Consider the following 21,107-nt stretch of genomic DNA (forward strand, 5'->3'; position numbering starts at 1 on the left):
ACAGAAATCAAATCAATTAGCTATTATATCTAAAGATTCATATTGTCATATCTAAATTTTTAATTTATATAATTAGTGTTTTATCACAAAACTGAAGATGTTAAAATAAAAAATAAACAAGTTACATATAAAAGTTGTGTACTTATAGAATGGAAACGAAACACAAATGAAAATAGGTAATTATTTGGATGCTGTTGAGTTTTTAAAATCTTTTTGTTTTAAAGTTGATAAAAATTTTAATGTAAGACTGTTAAGTTTTGTCAGTTTTATAAAAGCTAAAGCTAAAGTTAATATTACTTACTTTTTTGAGAAGTTCAAGAAGAAAAGCCCCATCTCCAGCTCTCTTAACACATATGGATTGTTTAATTTTTATCAATAGAAATAGGCACATTTCTATTCTGCAGTGTTTTCCGTGCAGTACAGGTATAAACATCATTTTCTCAGAATTTTTTTTTCCAATTTAAGAAAGGTGTTAGGCTGAAGGAATGGCTCTTAACACATACCTTTTCCTACCGGTTTTGCTTAGTGGTTAGAGCATCGGCCTGCGGACTGAAGGGTCCTGGGTTTGAGTCCGGTCAAGGGCACATGCCCAGGTTGTAGGCTCGATTCCCTGTAGGGGCCATGTAGGAGGCAGCCAATCAATGATTCTCTCTAATCATTGGTGTTTCTTTCTCTCTCTCTCTCTCTCTCTCTCTCTCTCTCTCCCCCTCCCCTTCCTCTCTGAAATCAATAAAAATATATTTATAAAACAAACAAATAAAACACACCTCCTCTGGTCATATGATTTTCCAAGTTCTTTAAAATATTACTTCCCGTCCTTTTGTCGGTGGGCATTTTAGCACTAGAAAGTACCTCAGATAAAGCCTATCATTTTATTTAATTTGAAAATAATTGTTCATGGTCATGGAAGGTTTCTGTTTTAGGACATTAATCCTCCCAGTAGTTATAATAAAATCTGCTAGAAAATCTTGCTAAGATAGGGGTAGGTTAAAAGACACTTCCCAGAATCCTCTGAATTCCACCCCTAGAACCTGCACCACTTCTTAGTAACTAACACTTATTATATTCATAACTAGAGACCTGGTGCATGGATTCGTGCACCAGTGGGGTCTCTCAGCCTGGCCTGCACCCTCTCACGATCTGGGACCCCACTGATGCACGATCGGGCCAGGAGGGACCACTGGAGGGCTTCAGGGCGTGTCCAGCCTATCTCGCCCAGTCCCCATCGGCCAGACCCCATCAGGAAGCTAACCTACCGGTCGGAGCGTCTGCCTCCTGGTGGTCAGTGCGCATCATATCTACCAGTTGAATGGTCGCTTAGGCTTTTATGTATATAGAATAGAGGCCTGATGCGCGAAATTCGTGCACAGGTACGGTCCCTAGGCCTGGCCTGCGATCAGGGCCATCTTCCCCAGCTGCCCACAGCTGGCCCCGCCTCCCCCCCTTCCCCCCGCTGCCACCCACCCCTGCTTCCCTGTTTGCCATCGGTTGATCGGTGCCTGATGGCCGGGGGAAGGGACCGAGAGGTCAGCTATTCCTGCCTGCTCACCAGCCCCGCCCCCACTGCGGATCCCCCTCTATGTGTGGGGTGACTGGAGGGGTGGGGACCTTGGCCTGGCGCCCTCTGTGTCTCCCATCACCCACCCCCAGTTTCCTGTTCATCATCAGGCTATTGGAGCCTACTGACCAGGGAAAGGGACCAAGAGGTGGTCAGTGCCCCTCATAATGACTGGTCCAGTGGTCTTTCGGGTCCTTCTGCTGTTAGGGTGAATTTGCACATTACCCTTTTATTATATAGGATAGATTATTTGTTTGGTATCTATCTTCTAACATCTTTATTTTAGAGACTCTGTTTTGTTCGCTCTTATTGCCAGCCGAAGCACAGTGCCTGGTGTGTGGTAAATACATGCTGACTAATAGGCCTGCAGTGGTGTCCATTCAAAATAAAGGATTGGTTGATTGTCATTATATACATCAAAAAGATAAAGGAAACATAAAATACTTTAAAATTTTCTTTTTTTTTTTTTAAATATATTTTATTGATTTTTTCACAGAGAGGAAGGGAGAGAGATAGAGAGTTAGAAACATCGATGAGAGAGAAACACCGACCAGCTGCCTCCTGCACATCTCCTACTGGGGATGTGCCCGCAACCCAGGTACATGCCCTTGACCGGAATCGAACCTGGGACCTTTCAGTCCGCAGGCCGACGCTCTATCCACTGAGCCAAACCGGTTTCGGCAACTTTAAAATTTTCTAATAAAGTATCTTTTGTTTGGTCAATTTGGTCTGAGATTTTAATAAGCGATACTTTTTTTAGCTTTATAATGTAAAGCTATTTTTTTTTTTTAAATTTTTTCAGAACCATAGTAAAGGTATGAGTTGGAAAAGAAATGACATTTCTCTCTGCTTCACTATTGACTACAACAAGAAAATCCAAGCTCATGCCTAGTAGCAATCTCTAATGAAAGGATCTGGGAATAGATTTAGGATATCCTCATCAGAATCGCTTATAATATTAAGATAATTCTTTTGTAGATTTTTCCATCTGATGAAGGTTGGCCATTTGCAAAGTATCTTGGAGCTTGTGGAAGAATGGTGGCTGTAAATTATGTTGGAGAAGAACTGTGGAGCTACTTTAATGCACCATGGGAAAAACGAGTTGACCTGGCTTGGCAATTAATGGAAATAGCAGAGCAGCTTACTAACAATGACTTTGAATTTGCACTCTACCTCCTGGACGTCAGCTTTGACAATTTTGCAGTTGGTCCTAGAGATGGGAAGGTAATCATTGTGGATGCTGAAAATGTTTTGGTTGCTGACAAAAGGTTAATTAGACAAAGTAAGTATATAACTTTTAGGTTTGTTTTTGTATCCGTTTTTTCCTGTGTCAAAATAATGTTTACATTTATATGAAGCAAGTCTTTCATTTCCTTCTTAGATGGCAACCTTACATCTTTTTTTTGTTTATTTGACCAGTATCAGTAAACAAATATTGATTAATTATACATGTTCTTAGTCACAGCTTCTCCATATTTAGTAAAATATCCTTTTGGTTCAATCAGATATGCTCCGAGTGTGTATGTACACATGTCTTTTTCCACACAGTCTGCTGTTTCTGAGCATTAGGAGTCTAATGCAAAATTAAGTTGTATATACTACTTACAGGCTGTCAGAAAGGCTGTGCTGCTCTCTGGAATGTTCCATGTTCCATTGTTCTGTGGGGTCCCTACAGTGATTTTTTTTTCTTTTCATTAGCACTGTAAATCTTTAGCTTTGGTTTGACATTATTACATCTCACCCAAAACTTTACTCTCCATTTCTTTGTGAGTTCTTCAAAGTGTAGGTGGGCAGAGTGTCTGAAATGTTTTTAAAATTAAATACCATAGGAATTTTAAAACATTGGGGACAATACCTATAGTTCTATAACTAACCTACTTAGTAAAGGGAAATTGAAGGATTGTTGCTTCATGGTGAGAGTCTTAATATTTTTAATTCCCTCCCCTCCCTTTATATAAGGATCTTCTTTGTGGCACCTGGGGAATGCAGTAAATGTAACAGCAGTCTATTAATTTGACACTCTTGCATGATCCTAGCTTGATCCTGTTAAATACTATTTGGTTTTCCCAGTGCCTTGTTCTATTGGACACTCAGCAGACTAGTTTCTGGTTGTATCCTGCATGTGTAAATGCACCATCCTTTTCTTTTTTAAAGTACACAAGTCAGTGGTTTTTATTATATTCACAGAATTGTACAACTTGCCTTAATTTTTAAAGTATTCATTCCAATGTTTGTAAAAAGAAATTTTTAATTGATTCTAGAAAGAGGAAGGGGGAGAGAGAGAGAGAGAAACATTGATGTGAGAAAGAAACATTGATTGGCTGCCTCCTATATGTGCCCCCACAGGAATCGAACCCACTACCTTTTAATGTAAATAATGACACTCCAACCAACTTAGCCACACCGGCCAGGACTAAAATTAAAAAAAAAAAAAAAAATTCTTGATGTGAACATTCCTGGGATACATGTTACAATTTTACACCAACTAATTCCTGACTTGGAATGAATACAACCCTACAGCTTCTCTATTCTTACCTTTCATACAAAGAGCATTACTCCTGTGCTTTTTTAGGCATGCCTACTTATTTTCAAAAGGCTCAAGTAGGGCTGACTGAATAGCCACTTTGCAAATGGCTATATCTATATTTACCCTCTTTCTAGTAAATTGCCTGTATTTTTATCCTTCACCAGGGAATGGAGGTTTTGATGTGGCACCTCCCTTGGTATTCTTCCTTTTACTAGTACCTTCTAAGCCAGTGGTTCTCAACCTTTCTAATGCCGTGACCCTTTAATACAGTTCCTCATGTTGTGGCGACCCCCAACCATAAGATTAATTTCGTTGCTACTTCATAACTGTAATTTTGCTAATGTTATGAATTGTAATGTAAATATCTGATATGCAGATGTATTTAGGCTACCCCTGTGAAAGGGTCGTTCTCCCTCCAAAGGGGTCGCGACCCACAGGTTGAGAACCGCTGTCTAAGCAGTAAAAACAATACATACTCATCCCTCTTCTTCAGATACAGTAAAGAGCCTTCTTTGAGAACCTGCTGCATCAGTTGTCTTCTTTAACTTTCTACCCTCCTTAAAATCCAGTTTCTCTTACCTTCCCATAAGCAGGTTTGTTGCTTTTCAACTGTTTTTAAAATCTGCCTATCTCTGCTTCCTGAGTCTCCATTCATTCCTCAACCATTAAAACCTCACTTAGAAATCTGCATTACCATTAGCGACCACCTAATTGGCCAATTCCTGAAGTCACTGATTAGTAAAAACTTCATGAAATTCTTTACTCCTTTGGTTTCCTTCTACTTATCACATAGTTCCTTTTTAAAAACATAAATCTGATCTTATCATTTCCTTGCTTAATACTTTTAATGATTTCCCATTGTTCTTCAAGTAAAATTCAAATTCCTCCCCAGGGCATAATCTGTATGACTTGACCTTATTCTGCTTCGTTTTTAATATCCCTCTGTCCATTTGTTGCCCTTGATGCCTCAGCCAAAATGGCCTTTTGGTTTCTTGAATGAACCTTTCCACTTCTGGGCTTCCCATATGCAGTTTTCTCTGCCTAAAATACCACATCTCTCTTCTATATGCTGTTAGGTACTTGTCCTTCAAGTCTTAGCTTAAGTGTTAACTCTAAGAGAGACTTGACTTGACTGCTGTATGTAACTTTAGGTTGTTTCTTTCATAAGTCTTTCTACTGTTAAAAACTCCTGTTTCCTTCATAGCATTTCCTACAATTTATGATAATGTTTGTTTACTTGCTTAGTTTCTATTTCACATACTGGATTGTAAGCCAGTGAGGATAGGAGCCATGTATATAATCTGTTTTGTTTACCATTAGACACCCTGCTTGCCATAGAGCAGGCATGCAAATCATTACTTTCTGAATGAATGAGTTTCTTTCACTAACATCTCTACCCCTTAAGTTTTAATGTTCGTCTGTCAGTCTTTTTTTCCCTTTTGCTTTCAGCATATTTTCAATACAATTAAGCCATTCTCTTGGCTCCACCAAACCTTTTATGCTGATGCACTCTAAATATGTATTCTGTCCCTTTGGCTTCAGTTGCATATATTACATGTCCACACCTGAATATCTCATAACCACTTTATATTTACTTTATATATATAAAATATTAACACTGTTATGTTAATAGTGTCTAGGTTTTCATCTAATTAGTACCTTAAACTTTACTCATACACTTACCTGTTAATTTCTGTCTCAAATGTTTCTACAATCTGGCTTTTTTTTTTCTGGACCTCCTTTAGTTGCTGTCATCATGTTAGTCCCTCCAGTCTTCAGCCTAGAGATATCTTTCTGTAAAACAGATCATGGTCTTGATTACACGAGGTAGAACTTATTTCTCTAGCCTCTGCTATACCTCCTTCCCAGGTACCTGTCTCACACTCTAGCCACAGAGAACTTACAGTTTCCTGAACTAGCTGGATCAGTCCCTTAGGTCCATGCCTTTGTACATACTGTACCCTCGGCCTAAAATGCTCCTTTTCCTCTTTTTTTTCTTTTTTCTAAGGCTTGCTTATATTTTAAGTCCTAAATCAGATGTTCTCTCTGCAGCCTTCTACAACCCCAGACAGAAGTAGTGCTTCCTCTGTGTTCCTGTGCCATACTACTGTATGCCACTTTATATGATTAGAAGGTTTCTCTCTAGACTGAACTCTTCAGTAGTAGGCACCTTGTTTGATCCTCTGCTTGGCACAGATGTGCTCCCAAGAAATCTTTATGTACTTTATATACTTAATTGTTTAAAATTATAATATAATTTTAAGAACAAATACTATGCTAATTAGGGTATTGTCAAATTGGGAATCAATAAAAACTCTTAAAATATATTTTCCTCTTTCTGCTCTTCCTTCTTTTACAGATAAACCTGAAAATTGGGATGTATGGTATGAAAGTAAATTTGATGATTGTGATAAGGAGGCTTGCTTATCATTTTCAAAAGAAATTCTTTGTGCTCGTGCCACTGTGGACCACAATTATTATGCTGTTTGTCAGAACCTCTTATCCAGACATGCCACCTGGCGTGGCACATCTGGAGGACTCCTTCATGATCCACCAAGTGAAATTGCCAAAGATGGCCGGCTAGAGGCCTTGCTGGATGAGTGCGCCAACCCAAAGAAACGCTACGGCAGATTCCAGGCTGCAAAAGAACTGCGGGAATATCTAGCTCAATTGAGTAACAATGTGAGGTAGTCTATGGTGAACTTTTTTTTTTTCTCCATTTAAATAGCACTGGCTAATACTAAACCACCAAAACTATCTGGGAAAAAGAAACTTGGAAGTAATACTTTCAGAGGATGACAAACATGCACTGATACATCTTATGGTGAACTTTTCTTTTCTCCATTTAAATAGCACTGGCTAATACTAAACCACCAAAAACTACCTGGAAAAAAGAAACTTGGAAGTAATACTTTCGGAGGATGACAAACGTGCACTGATACATCTTATGTTAACATTCATCAAAATAAGACATTACTTCAAAAACCATATGATTATTTTGCAGATCTTTTTGTTCTTACACTTTGGAAACTTGAGCTATCCTTGACTGCTTTGCCCCTTGAATGCCTGAGTGCATTAATTAATATTGTCAAGCTATTAGAAATGAATCTGATAGTTATATTGGCTTGTGTATCAAAGGGTACTTGGTATACTTGACTTAGTTTGCATTAGTATCATGATTTTGTGAATCTCTTACATTTACTTTGAATGTCACATTAGATTGGCCTGTTTTATAGGCTACTTTTTCCTTCCTAATTTTTTTTCTATTTTTGTTTTTCCTTCAGTCTTACACATGCAGGTTACTTTTAAATTTGGACTAGTTTTAATTTAGTGCTATGCAGTACATGTTAACCATTAGGACAGGATTTCTAGGTTTACTGTGTTTTTTCAGGAAGCTGAATATTTTATTATGTAAATACTTTTCTTCCCACTTTCTGTGGTTTCACCATTGCATGAGCTCATTTAAGGTTATTTAATAGTTATATCACTCTGTGCCAGTAATTAGAATTGTACACTAAACATGAAGTTGGCATATGTTGCTAAATGTCATTTTGTCCTTTAAAAGGCTTTAAGAAGAGTGTGTTAGTAGTTTTCACCTTGATGTTAATTTTGACAGGAAAATATAACCCCCAATATTTTTTAAATGCTAACTAGTCTAAAATAGTAATGCATATGCCAAAGAAATATTAGACCTAGTCCCATGGTTAGAATTTAAAATTGGTCACTTACTCTTATTGTCCTACTTGCAATATGTTCTTTATCATTATTAAGTTCATATCTCCATGGTCATTTTTTTATCTTAAAAAGTTAAGCTACTGCTTCCCAGCATAGGCTACTTAAAGATATTCTAACTTTTATTCATCGGTAGTTTTTCAAAAGTAACATGGTGTCACCAATCAGGCCTCATGACTTTTTATTAATGAATGGATTAGTAATTTATACTGTAGCCAGTCTGCCCAACATGGTCTTCATTACCCAGTTGTTAAACATCAAAACATAAAAAATTAAGTATGTGGATAAAAATTAATAAATATGTGAAATTTGTGGGCTTTCTTAAAAAGTTATAATTGACATATATTGACTATCACTAACTGATATTATTTTTGTTTGAAATCATTACTTTGTGTATGACAAAGTTTGGTGTAGTGTGCAGTATTTAGTTCTAGTTCTAGACTGACTTTATTATTTATTAATCAGAAAGTGATTAAAATATGCACAACCAAAGCCACGTTTTCCTTCTGTTTTTCATGCATTTAGCAACTATTTATTGAGCCACAGCTCTGTGTCACGCATATTACTAGCTGCCACACACTGTCTGAACATGACATGGTTAAGTAACTTTACAATGATGATTAAATATTTTTATGTAGGTATTTCTTAAATTAGGATGCTGCTGCTTTCATGTTATTTTATTATTGTGATGGAAATTCTACTTGTGCCATCTATAACCGGGTTGCTATAAAAAGAGCAGGATGTTCTTAATAAAGGTAATTCCAGTTTAAAACTGGAAGAAGGATAAGATTTCTTCATTGTAAAATAGATTGCAGTGTGTTAACTTTTATACATCAGTATATTAATATATCAACTAGCCTTCAAACATTCAGTGCTGGAAATTTTACTATGCTGATGTTTTACAACTTAGGAAAACTTTTGAGGGGAATAGGTAAAATTACTTGTCAGACATTCAAGCCTTCACTCAAATCTTCAAACAAAATAATACATTTTCAAAATGGAGCACCTTTTACATTTGATAAGTCTTCATTACAAGTCTTAGAATGCCAGTCACAGAAAGGTTGTCTTTCTGTGGCTTAGCAAACAGTTATCTTACTTTTGGGAAGTGATTGTGATTGCAGAATAGGAAGTGAGAGAACAGCTGCCAGCAATCAGCTGCATGAGGGAGTTTTGTAAAACTGTCATTTCCTTGTAAAATTATGTGGAATTTTCTTCAGAAAGTTGAGAAGGTAGTAAAAGAGTTAGGAATTTAACAGGGAAAATTGTATGTGAAAAGCAATAAATTTTTGTTCACTTTGCTATCAAGATATTCACTATCAGATATTTGTTATATAGCAACAATTTATATTTTTAATCATTGCCCATTAATAGGTGCAGTAAAATATTTTTGAATCAGACATTTGGGGTTTGTATGTGCATTAAAGTTGTTTTTTGTACTGTAAGTTACTGTTTAATTTGAATAATTTACCAGAACTGTCTCTCTGTGCCTTTACAATATAAAGTTGTTTCTGCAACTTTAATGCTCTTAATAAAGAATACTTTAAGAATCACACTTGTCAAACTATCTCTTATCTTCAAATACCCAAATTTTTCTTGAGTGGAAAGTGAGGTTGTATAGATGTTATTTTTTTTCCCTGCATGTATTTTGATATAATTTTCAGAAACTATCTGTGTGGGCATGGTTTTTCTGTAATCATGACATTTTTAACTTTTACCACTAAAATGGTATTAAACTATATTATCGAATTTTTCAAATGTATACAAAAGAATAATATAAGGAACAATAATGTAACTATGGTTAATACTAACTTCAAAACATGTGGCCAAACTTGTTTCTGTATCTCAACTTACTTGCCACTAGCTTATTTTAAGAAAATCTGAGATACTTGAGTCCAGTGTTTTATACATTAGGTATTCTCTCCTCCAACAAAACCACAGTGTATTTCACATCTAAAAATTTAACAGTAACACCTCAATATCACTAAAGCAAAACAACTCAAATACCACTGGTGGTGTATAAAAAGCTCAAGACCCAACTGCAAGTATTTGATGACCAATAAACATAACAAAAATGGATTGTAACAGTTTAAATATGTAAATTATGCATTCAAAATGATAATAGCAATAAGAAATGAACAAATGTAGTCATTTTTGGAAGGATATTGAGGAATTATTCTGAAAACTGGTATCTGGGAAAGAAAGAAGCATTTATATGCCTTACCCTCCAAGTCATTAGATAGTTGAAGGGGAAAAAAAATCTGTGGGATATGTAGAATTATTCCGGTTAATGCAGAAGGAGTGTTGTTAAAATATTGCTCTTTTGCAATTCTTAATTGACAAGTGCTAGGCAATGATTATCAATAGCTGCAAACATTAATGGAAAAGGAGTGGATCAGGAGGTCAAGACCTGAATTTACTAGTCAATCTCGATGTGCTTTCCAGTACAACCCAGTGAAAAGGAGCACCCAGCACCACCTGTGAGGTGTCTTCCCAGGAAAAAAACAAAAACCTGCATCTGATCAAGCCCCCAGATCTATCTGATAATGAGAAACACCCAGCACAGAGGAACATGTTAGAGGCGTCCATGGGATGCAGTCCAGAGAGTCCAGAATGGGCAATTTTACAGGGTATATAACTTGGTTTTGTTTAACAAATGCAAGGAAAAGAGGGAGGGAGGCTTTGCATTAAAGGAGATTTGGGTAGCCCATAAAGTAAATGCACAGGTTACCTTTCTATCCTTATTAAAACAAATTAACTTTAAAACAAAGTGGAAACAAAATTTGAACCATAGATGAATGTCTTGGGTAACCTTATCTACTTTAATTTTGCACTTGCTTTGGAATGTGGAAAAAACTTAAAGAACCTATTGTATACTGTAGATGTTATAGCTATAGTTCATTATACTAGATAGCTATGTGTCTAAATTTTGTAATAGAACATTTTAGTTCTTTTTCTTTTGAAAAGTATTTGCCCACGATCACAAAAATAAGTAGTAGCAGACCTGGGGGTCAACACGGATTTTCCAATTGCACAGTGGTCGGCAAACTCATTAGTCAACAGAGCCAAATATCAACAGTACAACGATTGAAATTTCTTTGGAGAGGCAAATTTTTAAAACTTAAACTATATAGGTAGGTACATTGTTATTAACTTAATTAGGGTACTCCTAAGCTTAGGAAGAGCCACAATCAAGGGGCCAAAGAGCCGCATGTAGCTCGCGAGCCACAGTTTGCCGACCACTGGCCTACAATATTCTACTAGACGAGGATGCAGTGTTTTAGAACCAGAAGCATATAGTTGAAGGCAAGATCATATAATTGTAAAAACTCATATGCATTTCCTCAATTATTAAGTTAGGGGAATAAAGGATTTGTGAGGGCAAGAAAAGGAAGAGAAATCCCAAGTGAGATAGAGACAAGGTGAAAAAGAAGTAAAGTTTAAGAGGGACATGGGGAGAAGAGGGTAGAAAACGAGAAAAATAATGGAAAATAAAGGGTGGTAAGACCTTTTCTCCTTTGACCTCAAAACTTTAGATCTCTCAAATATCTATAGATTACTTAGATTATTCTTCTCATTATGAGTTTACTAATATATTCTGTTTCTAGGGAACTACCTCAGCCTTTTAGATTTTTTAATTATTCTACAAATATTGTTGAAACTAGGCAGAGCCTTATACTCTAAGTTTTAAGAATACAAACTTGTAAGAAAGTTTACATTGTAAGGTGACAGACTTTTAAAAATAAGCTCATGGTATTCAGTCAAATTTAGGATTTTGTCAATTTTAGCTTTACTTTTCTATGTATATCACAGATGTTTAGATGACTCAAGACATTGAAAGAAGTCACTAGGCTGTGAGATGAAAATATGACTTACAGCTCTAGCCAGTTTGGCTCAGTGGATAGAGCCCGGGACCCTTTGGTCAATTCCAGTCAAGGTCACGTACCTTGTTTGCAAGCTCTTCACTGGCCTGGACCCTGGTCAGGGCTCCTGCAGGAAGCAACCAATAGATGTATTTCTCACACATTAATATTTCTCTCTCTGTCTTTCCCTCTCTCCCACTCTCCCTAAAAATCAATGGGAAAAATATCCTCAGCTGAGGGTTAAAAGAAAAGATATGACTCACAGAAGTGATGCTCTCTTCCTCTCACTATCAAATCAATTAAAATTTTTTTTATTAGGCTTGAGAGAATTAATGATACCCTCTTACCTTTCTGCCTAATTTAGAATAAATTAGGAGTCAAATGCAGGAATCAAGAAGATGGAGAATAACCCAACTGGCATGGCTCAGTGGTTGAATGTTGACCTATGAACCCTGAGGTCATTGTTCGATTCCCAGTCAGGGCACATGCCCAGGTTATGGGCTCAATCCCCAGTGGGTGGCATGCAGGAGGTAGCTGATCAGTGATTCTCTTATTGTTGATGTTTCTATCTCTTCCTCTCCCTCTCTGAAATCAATAAAATTGACCCTCACTGCTCTGTGCCTGATAGGGGGGAGCTCCCCAACCCCCTGACCGGCCCTGCTCTGTGTGTGACGGTGCAGCATCCCAAACCCCCATGGGCCCTGCTCAGTGTGTGACGGGGTGGAGCCATAACCTCCCCATCGGCCCTGCCCTGAGTGTGACAGGGGGAAGTGCCCCAACCCCCTGATCAGCCCTGCTCTGTGGGTGACAGGAGGAGTGCCCCAACCCCCTGATCCGCCCTGCTCTGTGCGTGACAGGGGATGGCGCCGCAACCTCCCCATCGACCCTGCCTTGAGTATGACAGAGGGTGGTGCCCCAACCCCCCAATCGGCCCTACCCTGAGCGTGACAGGGTGGCATCGCAACCTCCTGATCGGCCCTGCTCTGTGCATGACGGGGCGGCACCCCAACTCCCCAATCAGCCCTGCTCTGAGCCCGACCAGGGGCTGCGGGGCAGGCACCTAGGGATTGGGCCTGCCCTCTGCCACCCGGGAGCGTGCCTAAGTCAGCAGGTTGTTATCTCCCAAGGGGTCCCAGACTGTGAGAGGGCATAAGTGGGGCTGAGGGATACCCACCCCCCTGCCAGTGCACAAATTTTTGTGCACTGGGCCTCTAGTCCTATCTAATAAAAGAGAAACATGCAAATTGACCATAACCCTGACACCCTTCCCATTGGCTAATCAGCGGGATATGCAAATTAACTGCCAACCAAGATGGCGGCCGGCAGCCAGGCAGCTGAAGCGAATAGGAGGCTTGCTTGCTCCAGTGAAGGAGGAAGCCAATGTTCCCAGCCTGCCACTGCCGGCCTCTGGGCTGCAACTCTAAGCAACTATGTTGCAATTATAGAACCTAAACAAACTCCAGAAACCTGCTTTCAGCCAGCCCGGCTTCAGCCAGCAGGACCGCAACAGTGTTACAATTATAGAACCCAAACAAACCTAGATACCTGCTTTCAGCAGCCGAGGTTTCAGAGCCTCAGAACTAAAGCCAGCTCTCAGCTCCAGTGACAGCCATAGAAGGTAAATAAATCCAGAATAAAAAAGAAAAAGAAAAAAAAGGAGAGGTTGGGAGCTTCAGTCGCCTGCCAGCCTGAAAACGGCCCTCAGCCCTTCACCCAGACTGGCCAGGCACCCCAATGGGGACCCCCACCCTGAAGGGGGTGTGACCAGCTGCAAACAGCCATCATCCCCTCACCCATGCTGGCCAGGCACCCAAGTGGGGACCCCCACCTTGAAACAACAAGATGGTGGCTAATTTGCATACTGAAGGCGGGTGTCAGTGGTCAAGGCTGTCCCCGGTCCGGGACCCGGATCTGTGACCCTGCGTGGTGGGGGGCAGTGCTTGAGGCTGTCCACGGGACCAAGACACAGATCTGTGACCCTGTCGGGCGGGGGGCAGCGCTAGAGGCTGTCCGCGGTCCTGGGACCCGGATCCGTGACCCTTCCTGGCAGGGTGGCAGCTCACACAGGGGCAGATCGGCCAGGGTTGGGCAGGGCAGGATGCCTGGCTTCCTCCCAGCCCCAGTCACTCCGGGCAGGTGAGCAGCGCAGAGAGCCTCTGGACAGGGGAGGCAGGCCGGTGGAGGGCGGCCTGTACTCCCCACATGGCGGTGGTGACAGCTGTGAGCGCACCAAGCGGAGCCTGCAGGCTGAGCTGAAGTAGCGCCTGCAGGCCATCAGCGCCCAGGAGTGGCTGCGCAAGATCCGCTCCTGGCCCAGAAGGTGCAGGATCGCAGGGACAGCCACCGTGATGGGCCAAACTGACATCCTCCTGGCCGCACTACTGGGATTTGCGGATCTGCAAAGCCAGAGGCCTCTGGTGTGCACATCCTCCCCTGGCGTGCAAACATCCCCCAGCACACTGTCACCCTCCCATGCCTGCAACAGTTGCAAACAAAGGCATGCACAAGTTCCCCCCGCCTCTCCACCACACTTCCATCAACCCAGCATGCCTAACACAACCACAGGATGTGCACACATACCCTCTGATGCGCTCACGTCCTTTGGAGAGTGTCTGGGTGTTCTGGGTGCTGAGGGTGGGTGCCTGTGAGATGACAGTGAGAGGGCGGAGTGGTGATGCCCGTTCCCACGGAGGCCAGTGCAGCTACGAGATCACCTCTGGGGGGTTAATGCAGGTGCTGAGGCAGGAGCAGGTGCAGATAGACACACCTGGTGGGCACGGGCGGCCCTCGCTGAGGTGCCTTCGGTCAGAGTTCAAGATCAAGAACCCAGAGGCGGAGAGGAATTCCGCCCTCTCAGTGAAACAGTGGGATAGTCGGGGTGACTGTAGAGGAGGAATGTGCACTTTGGGTGCCAGCACCCATGAGCGAAGGCTGCCCTGACTGAGCCTCGCTTGCTTGGGGCCTAGCGCACTCCTGCCGGGCAGCGGGTGACAGGACGTGCTTTTCCGAATTAATGAGAGAAAACGTTGATTCTCCTGCTGCCCATGAAGGTGGAAAGTGAAGTGGGGAGACATGTGGGGAGTGAGCGAGGTTCCCTGTCTGGGGGTTCCAAATCTGCTGTTGGTTTCTTTCACTGCTGACTAGAGATATACTGGGTGTCCCCCCAAAATGTATACACACTTTGAATACCTACTAAGTCCAATGGTTTTAAGCATAAGAAAGAAACAACAATGGAGCTGTTATCTGTTAAAAGTGTGGGCACAAACAGGTAGTTGTACATTCCCTGAGGGGCCTCAGATTGGAGAGGGTGAAGGCCAGACTGAGGGGCCCCTTTCCCCTCTACCCCAGCGCACAAATTTCGTGCACCGGGCTACTAGTATATATATAAGCCTAAGTGACTGGCCGACCGTTCACCCAGCCATGACACACACTGACCACTAGGGGGAAGACGTTCAACGCAGGAGCTGCTGAGCTGTGGTGACTTGGCATCTGCAGTTCTTGGGTGATGTATCCGGAACCAGAGAGGAGGAAGCCTGATTCCGGGGTGTGTCACCTGAGAACTGCCCTCTCGCAATCTGTGACCCCTCAGGGGATGTTGGAGAGCTGGTTTTGGCCCAATCCCCACAGGCCAGGCTGAGGGACCCCACTGGTACATGAATCCGTGCACCAGGCCTCTAGCCCATTGGCTCCCCACTTCAGGTCTGGCTCCCCACCAGGCCTCGAACCAATTGCAGAGGTCATGGGTCTGGCCCTTACAGAAACTTTTCAACTCAATTAGCTAAATGATGAGACTTGCAGGACCTACTGGCTGCGGCCCTGACATCTGGCGCCCGCGCCGGCCCATCTGCTTAATATCAATTTCCAGTGGAGGCAGTGAATTTTTCCGCTTCCATTCTTGGCTGGGAAACCAGCCACAGCTTCCCTTCTTCCAGGCAGACAGTAGTGTCAGCAAGCAACCTCCAGGGAGGGAAGGAGGCGAAGGAGCAGCTCAGATGGGAAGAAGGAAGTTCCCTGCCGCCATAGGACTCTGCCTGGGCTGAAGGGCCTGAGCAGAAGCCTGACATTGAGCAGGGTCCTGCCCCAGGATGACTAGATTCCAGGCTAAGTAAATCCTGCTTGCTAAATAATTGCACTTTGCAGCTAAATGCCCACAAGGCATCAGTTACCACCAAATTTAGGGTAAAGTGAGATGAAAGAAGCAAGGCAGATATAGAAAGTGATATAGTATTGGGAGAAGAGAGGAGGGAGCCTGATTCCAGGGTGTATCACCTGAGAACTGCCCTCTCGCAATCTGGGAACCCTCGGGGGATGTCGGAGAGCCAATTTCAGCCCATCCCTGCAGGCCAGGCAAAGGGACCCCACCGATGCACAAATCCATGCACCGGGCCTCTAGTGTGTGTGTGTGTGTGTGTGTATGTGTGTGTGTGTGTGTATGATGGAGGATTTTACCTATGCTATTGATAAAGCTGTTGGACAGCATGGCCTTTGTCCATGATAACAGTAGTTTTCCAAATACTGTATTCTGCAATTAATCTTTCCCATTTTTATCCCAGGCAGAGTGGGAAGACAACAGATTTGTCACTGAAGCTCTGTGTGGAAAGCACACATGGAGAAGCAGAGAATTGGCAATTCATAAGGAAAGAGAAAGTGGCTGGATACACAGGTCTACCAGTAATTGCCTTTCCCAAACTCACTAGTTAGATGGGTCTCTAGGGAGGGGACAAGGTAGGTCAAGAGAGCCACCTAGAAACATGAGTCAGAAGTCCATGTCTTCCTTTCCCCAACACTCCAGCTCTAGCCTAGTGAAGCAGACTACTTCGCCAATAAGTTTGTGGCCATTTAATGTTTGTGTAAACTGCTTCTTCTTTTCCTTTGCTCATTTTTAAAAGCTGGTTCATAAGTCTCTTGTTTTGTAGGAGTGCTTCATCTTATTAAGGTTTTAATTTTTGGTTAATTGTTGTAATTACTGTATTTATTAAATCTAAGATGCCATTGAATGCAAGATATTACTCCTAAGGGGAGGGAAGTTTAAAAAACACAAACTATGTCGCAATAAGTCTTATTACTTAACATTTTTATTTTATACTAGCTCGTTGCTGTGGCTCAGTCTGGTTAAACGGAAAAGAAAGAAAAGAGAAAGCACACGTTTCTAATATGTTTAATTTCACAATGCTTGTGGGTATACAATATTTTTTGTTGTTCCAAAAGACTGGCCTAACCCATATCATTTGAGAAGAATGTTTCAAAAGTAGAAAAAAAAGTGACCTCTTGTTTTGTTTATTTTTTACTATTTTTACTTATACAGGTAATTATTTTATAATTTAAAAATATTAAAGAAGAACTAAAAGTCTTCTCTGAGTTCTACCAATAGAGATTGTCTGGTTTGCCGACTCTAGAACACGCAACATATAATTGTCCATGTGAGAAGCAATCCGTGTCTAGATCTAAACTGCACAATTCTAAAGATTGGCCCTGAGCTTTGTTGATGGTGATTGCAAACGCCAATCGAATTGGGAATTGCAATCTCTTAAATTGAAATGGCATATCCGTTGGAATCATAGGAATGCGAGGAATGAGGACATCTTCACCTTTGAAAGGTCCTGTCAAGATTGTTGCTTCTATGACGTTGCTCATTAATTTTTTTACTGCAAGCCGCGTGCCGTTGCAAAGCTTTGGCTGGTTGATATTTCGCAACGTAATAATTGGCACGCCGATTTTCAATTGCAGTACGTGCGGTGGCATCCCTGGCAGATCGAGTGAATTCAGAAATTCTGTTGGATAATTAACCGCTTCATCTGCTTCCACAACAGTGTCGACAGACTTGTATGTGACTGCCTCGCTTTGAATGTTAGACTGAATAATATTGTTAAGTTTGTAGAGGTCTTTGTTCTTGGCCGCAAGAATAGCTCGTTCACTCAGCCAATCATGATTCTTATAATTGGTTTGAATATTGGGAAATACTTTTTCAACCAATTCTTCTTTTGACGTCATTAAATTGCAGAAGTTATGAGGCATGAAATTCGTCCGGAGGTCAGATCAACTGGCACCTTTCCATTCCCAATTTCCAGCAATTGATGTGAGAATATCTCAGCTGATCGATAGTTTTGCAGCTGGACACGCATATTTGTAGTTAATTTTATCTACAATTTATAACTGTAAACAGAAACATTGAAATGGAATCGTAAAATATTTAGTATAGCATGTGTTGCTTTTACGTCCAACAGATGGCGCCGTTTTTCAAAAAAAGCATGTTTTTACCTGTCACAGTTGTGACATCTATATAATAGTAGGTATATAGGTATATAAAAACATGCACATATTCAAATGCAACGTTGTGTCAAAATTTCAAAGCAATCGGTGAAGAACTTTCAGAGATTTAAGATTTTGAACAAACGAACATTTACATTTTTATTTATATAGATGTATTGAAAGAGTTTGTTTAGACTTTTTGTGTGTATATTTAAGGGGGGGAAACATAAGCGAAATAGATGGGCTAAGGTATTTGCAAATATTTTTATTATTTTTTAAAATCCTCACCCAAGGTTATTTTTCCATTGATTTCTAGAGAGAGTAGAAGGGAGAGAGGAGAGAGGGGAGAGGAGAGAGGAAGAGAGAGAGAGAGAGAGAGAGAGAGAGAGAGAGAGAGAGAGAGAGAAATACTGATTGATTGCCTCCCACACGCTCTCCTACCTACCGGGGCTGAGGAACCTGCAACCAGGTACATGCCCTTGATCAGGAATCCAACCCAGGATTTTTCAGTCTGAGAGCTGATGCTCTAACCACTGAGTAACCGGCCAGGGCGTTTGCAAATATTTTAAACTCAGAGGTCACCCACTCTCTTGAGTGACTGACTTCTCTTTTCAGAGCCCTCGCTGTACTTGTTTTCCCGCACTATATATTACCCTGTGTGTCATCAAGAATATTGCAGCCACATTTCTCCTGAGCAATTCAGTGCTGTTCCCAGAATATTTTCTCAAACCATAGCCACCAATTCTGATGCTGACACTTTGTTGTACTTAGTAGTGGATGTAACAAGCTTTCAGATGGAAAAAAAAAAAACCCCTGTTATCCTTAAATGACTCTTGAACAGTGTGTTGATTGAAATGTTTAGGGGTAGCACCTCTCCAATAATAATGTAATAACAGCCAGATTTGGACTTGTGCAGACAATGGCTTCATTTCACAACTACTGCCTGGCAGACAACAAACTTAAGTCACCATTGATGGTAAAATGAATGTTGATTTCAGGTATGTAAAAATGTAAAGAAATGTTTATTATAATTGATGAATTAGAGTGGTGGTTTTTTTTTTTAAGTGTATCATGATGCATTGTTTTTACCTTTCTTTTTTGTGGTAAAACAAAATTAGTCATCTAACTATTTTAAGTGTACAATTCAGTGGTATTAATTACACTCACAATGCTGTGCATCCATCACCACTATTTCCAAATTTTTCATCATCCCAAAGAAAGCTTTACCCATTAAACAATAACTCACCACTTCCCCTTTTCCTAGTCCATGGTAATTTCTAATTTAATTTCTGTCTCTATGCATTTGCCTATTCTACATATTTTATACTAGAGGCCCGGTGCACGAAATTCATGCAGGGGGGATGTGTGTGTCCCTCAGCCCAGCCTGCATCCTCTCCAATTTGGGACCCCTCGAGGGATGTCCAACTGCCATGAGGATCGGGCCTAAACGAGCAGTCGGACATCCCTCTCACAATCCAGGAATGCTGGCTCCCAACTGCTCGGCTGCCTGCCTGCCTGATTGCTCCTAACTGCTTCTGCCTGCAAGCCTGGTCACCCCCTAACCACTACCCTGCCAGCCTGATCGACGCTTAACTGCTCCCCTGCCGACCCAATTGCCCCTAACTGCCCTCCCCTGCTGGCCTGGTCACCCCTAACTGCCCTTCCTGCCAGCCCGATCACCCCTAACTGCCCTCCCCTGCAGGCCTGATCACCTCCAACTGCCTTCCCTTGCAGGCCTGGTCCCTCCCAACTGCCCTCCCCTGCTGGCCATCTTGTGTCCACATGGGGGCGGCCACCTTGTATGTTAGAGTGATGGTTAATTTGCATATTACTCTTTTATTAGATAGGATAAGTAGAATCATACAACAGTTGTCCTTTTGTGCCTGGCTTCTTTCATCTAGCATAATTTTTCAAGGTTCATTCATGTTGTAGTATATATCAGAATTTTATTCCTTACTATGGCTGGTGGGAGCAATGATGAGTATGAGTGAATTGGAAGCAATGCATCTTCAACAGTGCCTACACAGGTTTACATCTCACAAGTGCAAGAGCTGCCAGAGGTTCTTTAGAACAAAGTGATTAGCTGCTGTAAATAAATCTAAGGAATGACGCTAAGCCCAGAGTTACTGAAAAATTCACACTTTCTGAACCACAGGGATGACCTGGAGTTTGGAAGGAAAAGAAGCTCCTGTGAGAGACAAGGAGAGAGAATGAACAATTAATTTAGGTCTATTAATATCATTTAAAATAATACCACTCCTTATTTACACACATTAAATGACAGGCGTTGTGCTTAACACTTTACAGTCAAGGGACACTTAGTAATGACGATACGTTCTGAGAAGTGCGTAATTAGATTTCATCCTTGTGCGAACACTGCAGAGTGCATTGCAGTACACACACCTAGATGCTCTAGCCCAGTGGTCGTCAAACTCCTTAGTCAACAGAGCTAAATATCAACAGTACAATGATTGAAATTTCTTTTGAGAGCCAAATTTTTTAAACTTAAACTATATAGGTAGGTACATTGTTATTAACTTAATTAGGGTACTCCTAAGGCTTAGGAAGAGCCACACTCGCCAAAGAGCCGCATGGGGCTCGAGAGCCACAGTCTGCCGACCGCGGCCTAGCCTACAACACACCCAGGCTTGATCTCAGAAAACAAGCCTGTGTTACAAGGAACAAGCCTGTAGTATAAACATGTTACTGTATAAAACAGCATGAGATTACATCGAGCACAAGAGAAAATGATGCAACCAAGAGCCTCGGTAAGCACGACATGGACAGCTTGGCCAATGTAGTATAGCGCACCTTTCACAGCAAACTCCCTTCATAAACAGAAAGAGCACACCCTAAAATAACAATAAAGAGTACAGAATAGTAGCTCCAAAACAGTAATGTAGTCTTTTATTATAAACATTGTATGTGCTATTTCTTTCTTCGGTTAATACTCACCCAAAAATATGTTTTCCACTGATTTTTAGAGACAGTGGAAGGGAGGGAGGGAGAGGGAGACAGAGAGAGACAGAGAGAGAAACATTGATGTGAGAGATACACCTGGATTGGTTGCCTCCCACACGCATCCCAACCAGGGACAGGAATCGAACCTTTAAACCAGGCATGTGCCATTGAACCAAAAGCGAACCCACAACCCTTTTGTGCTCACACTGATGCTCTAACC

At 41.4% G+C, this 21,107-nt stretch overlaps 1 protein-coding gene across 1 annotated transcript in view; it reads left to right on the forward strand.

Annotated features, from left to right (window-relative positions):
- The window catches only part of DIPK2A (divergent protein kinase domain 2A), a 55,749-nt gene extending 46,388 nt beyond the window's left edge, over positions 1-9,361 (forward strand). Inside the window, exons 2-3 of the mRNA XM_070405925.1 lie at positions 2,537-2,840; positions 6,445-9,361. Coding sequence (XP_070262026.1) covers positions 2,537-2,840; positions 6,445-6,776 — 636 coding nt within the window. The 3' untranslated portion in view covers positions 6,777-9,361. The remainder of the gene's footprint in view (positions 1-2,536; positions 2,841-6,444) is intronic.
- Positions 9,362-21,107: the final 11,746 nt, after the last annotated feature.

The sequence above is a fragment of the Myotis yumanensis genome, unplaced genomic scaffold (genome assembly GCF_028538775.1).
Source record: "Myotis yumanensis isolate MYYU_CA2020_CCGP unplaced genomic scaffold, mMyoYum1.0.hap1 SCAF_2, whole genome shotgun sequence".
Classification (NCBI taxonomy): domain Eukaryota; kingdom Metazoa; phylum Chordata; class Mammalia; order Chiroptera; family Vespertilionidae; genus Myotis; species Myotis yumanensis.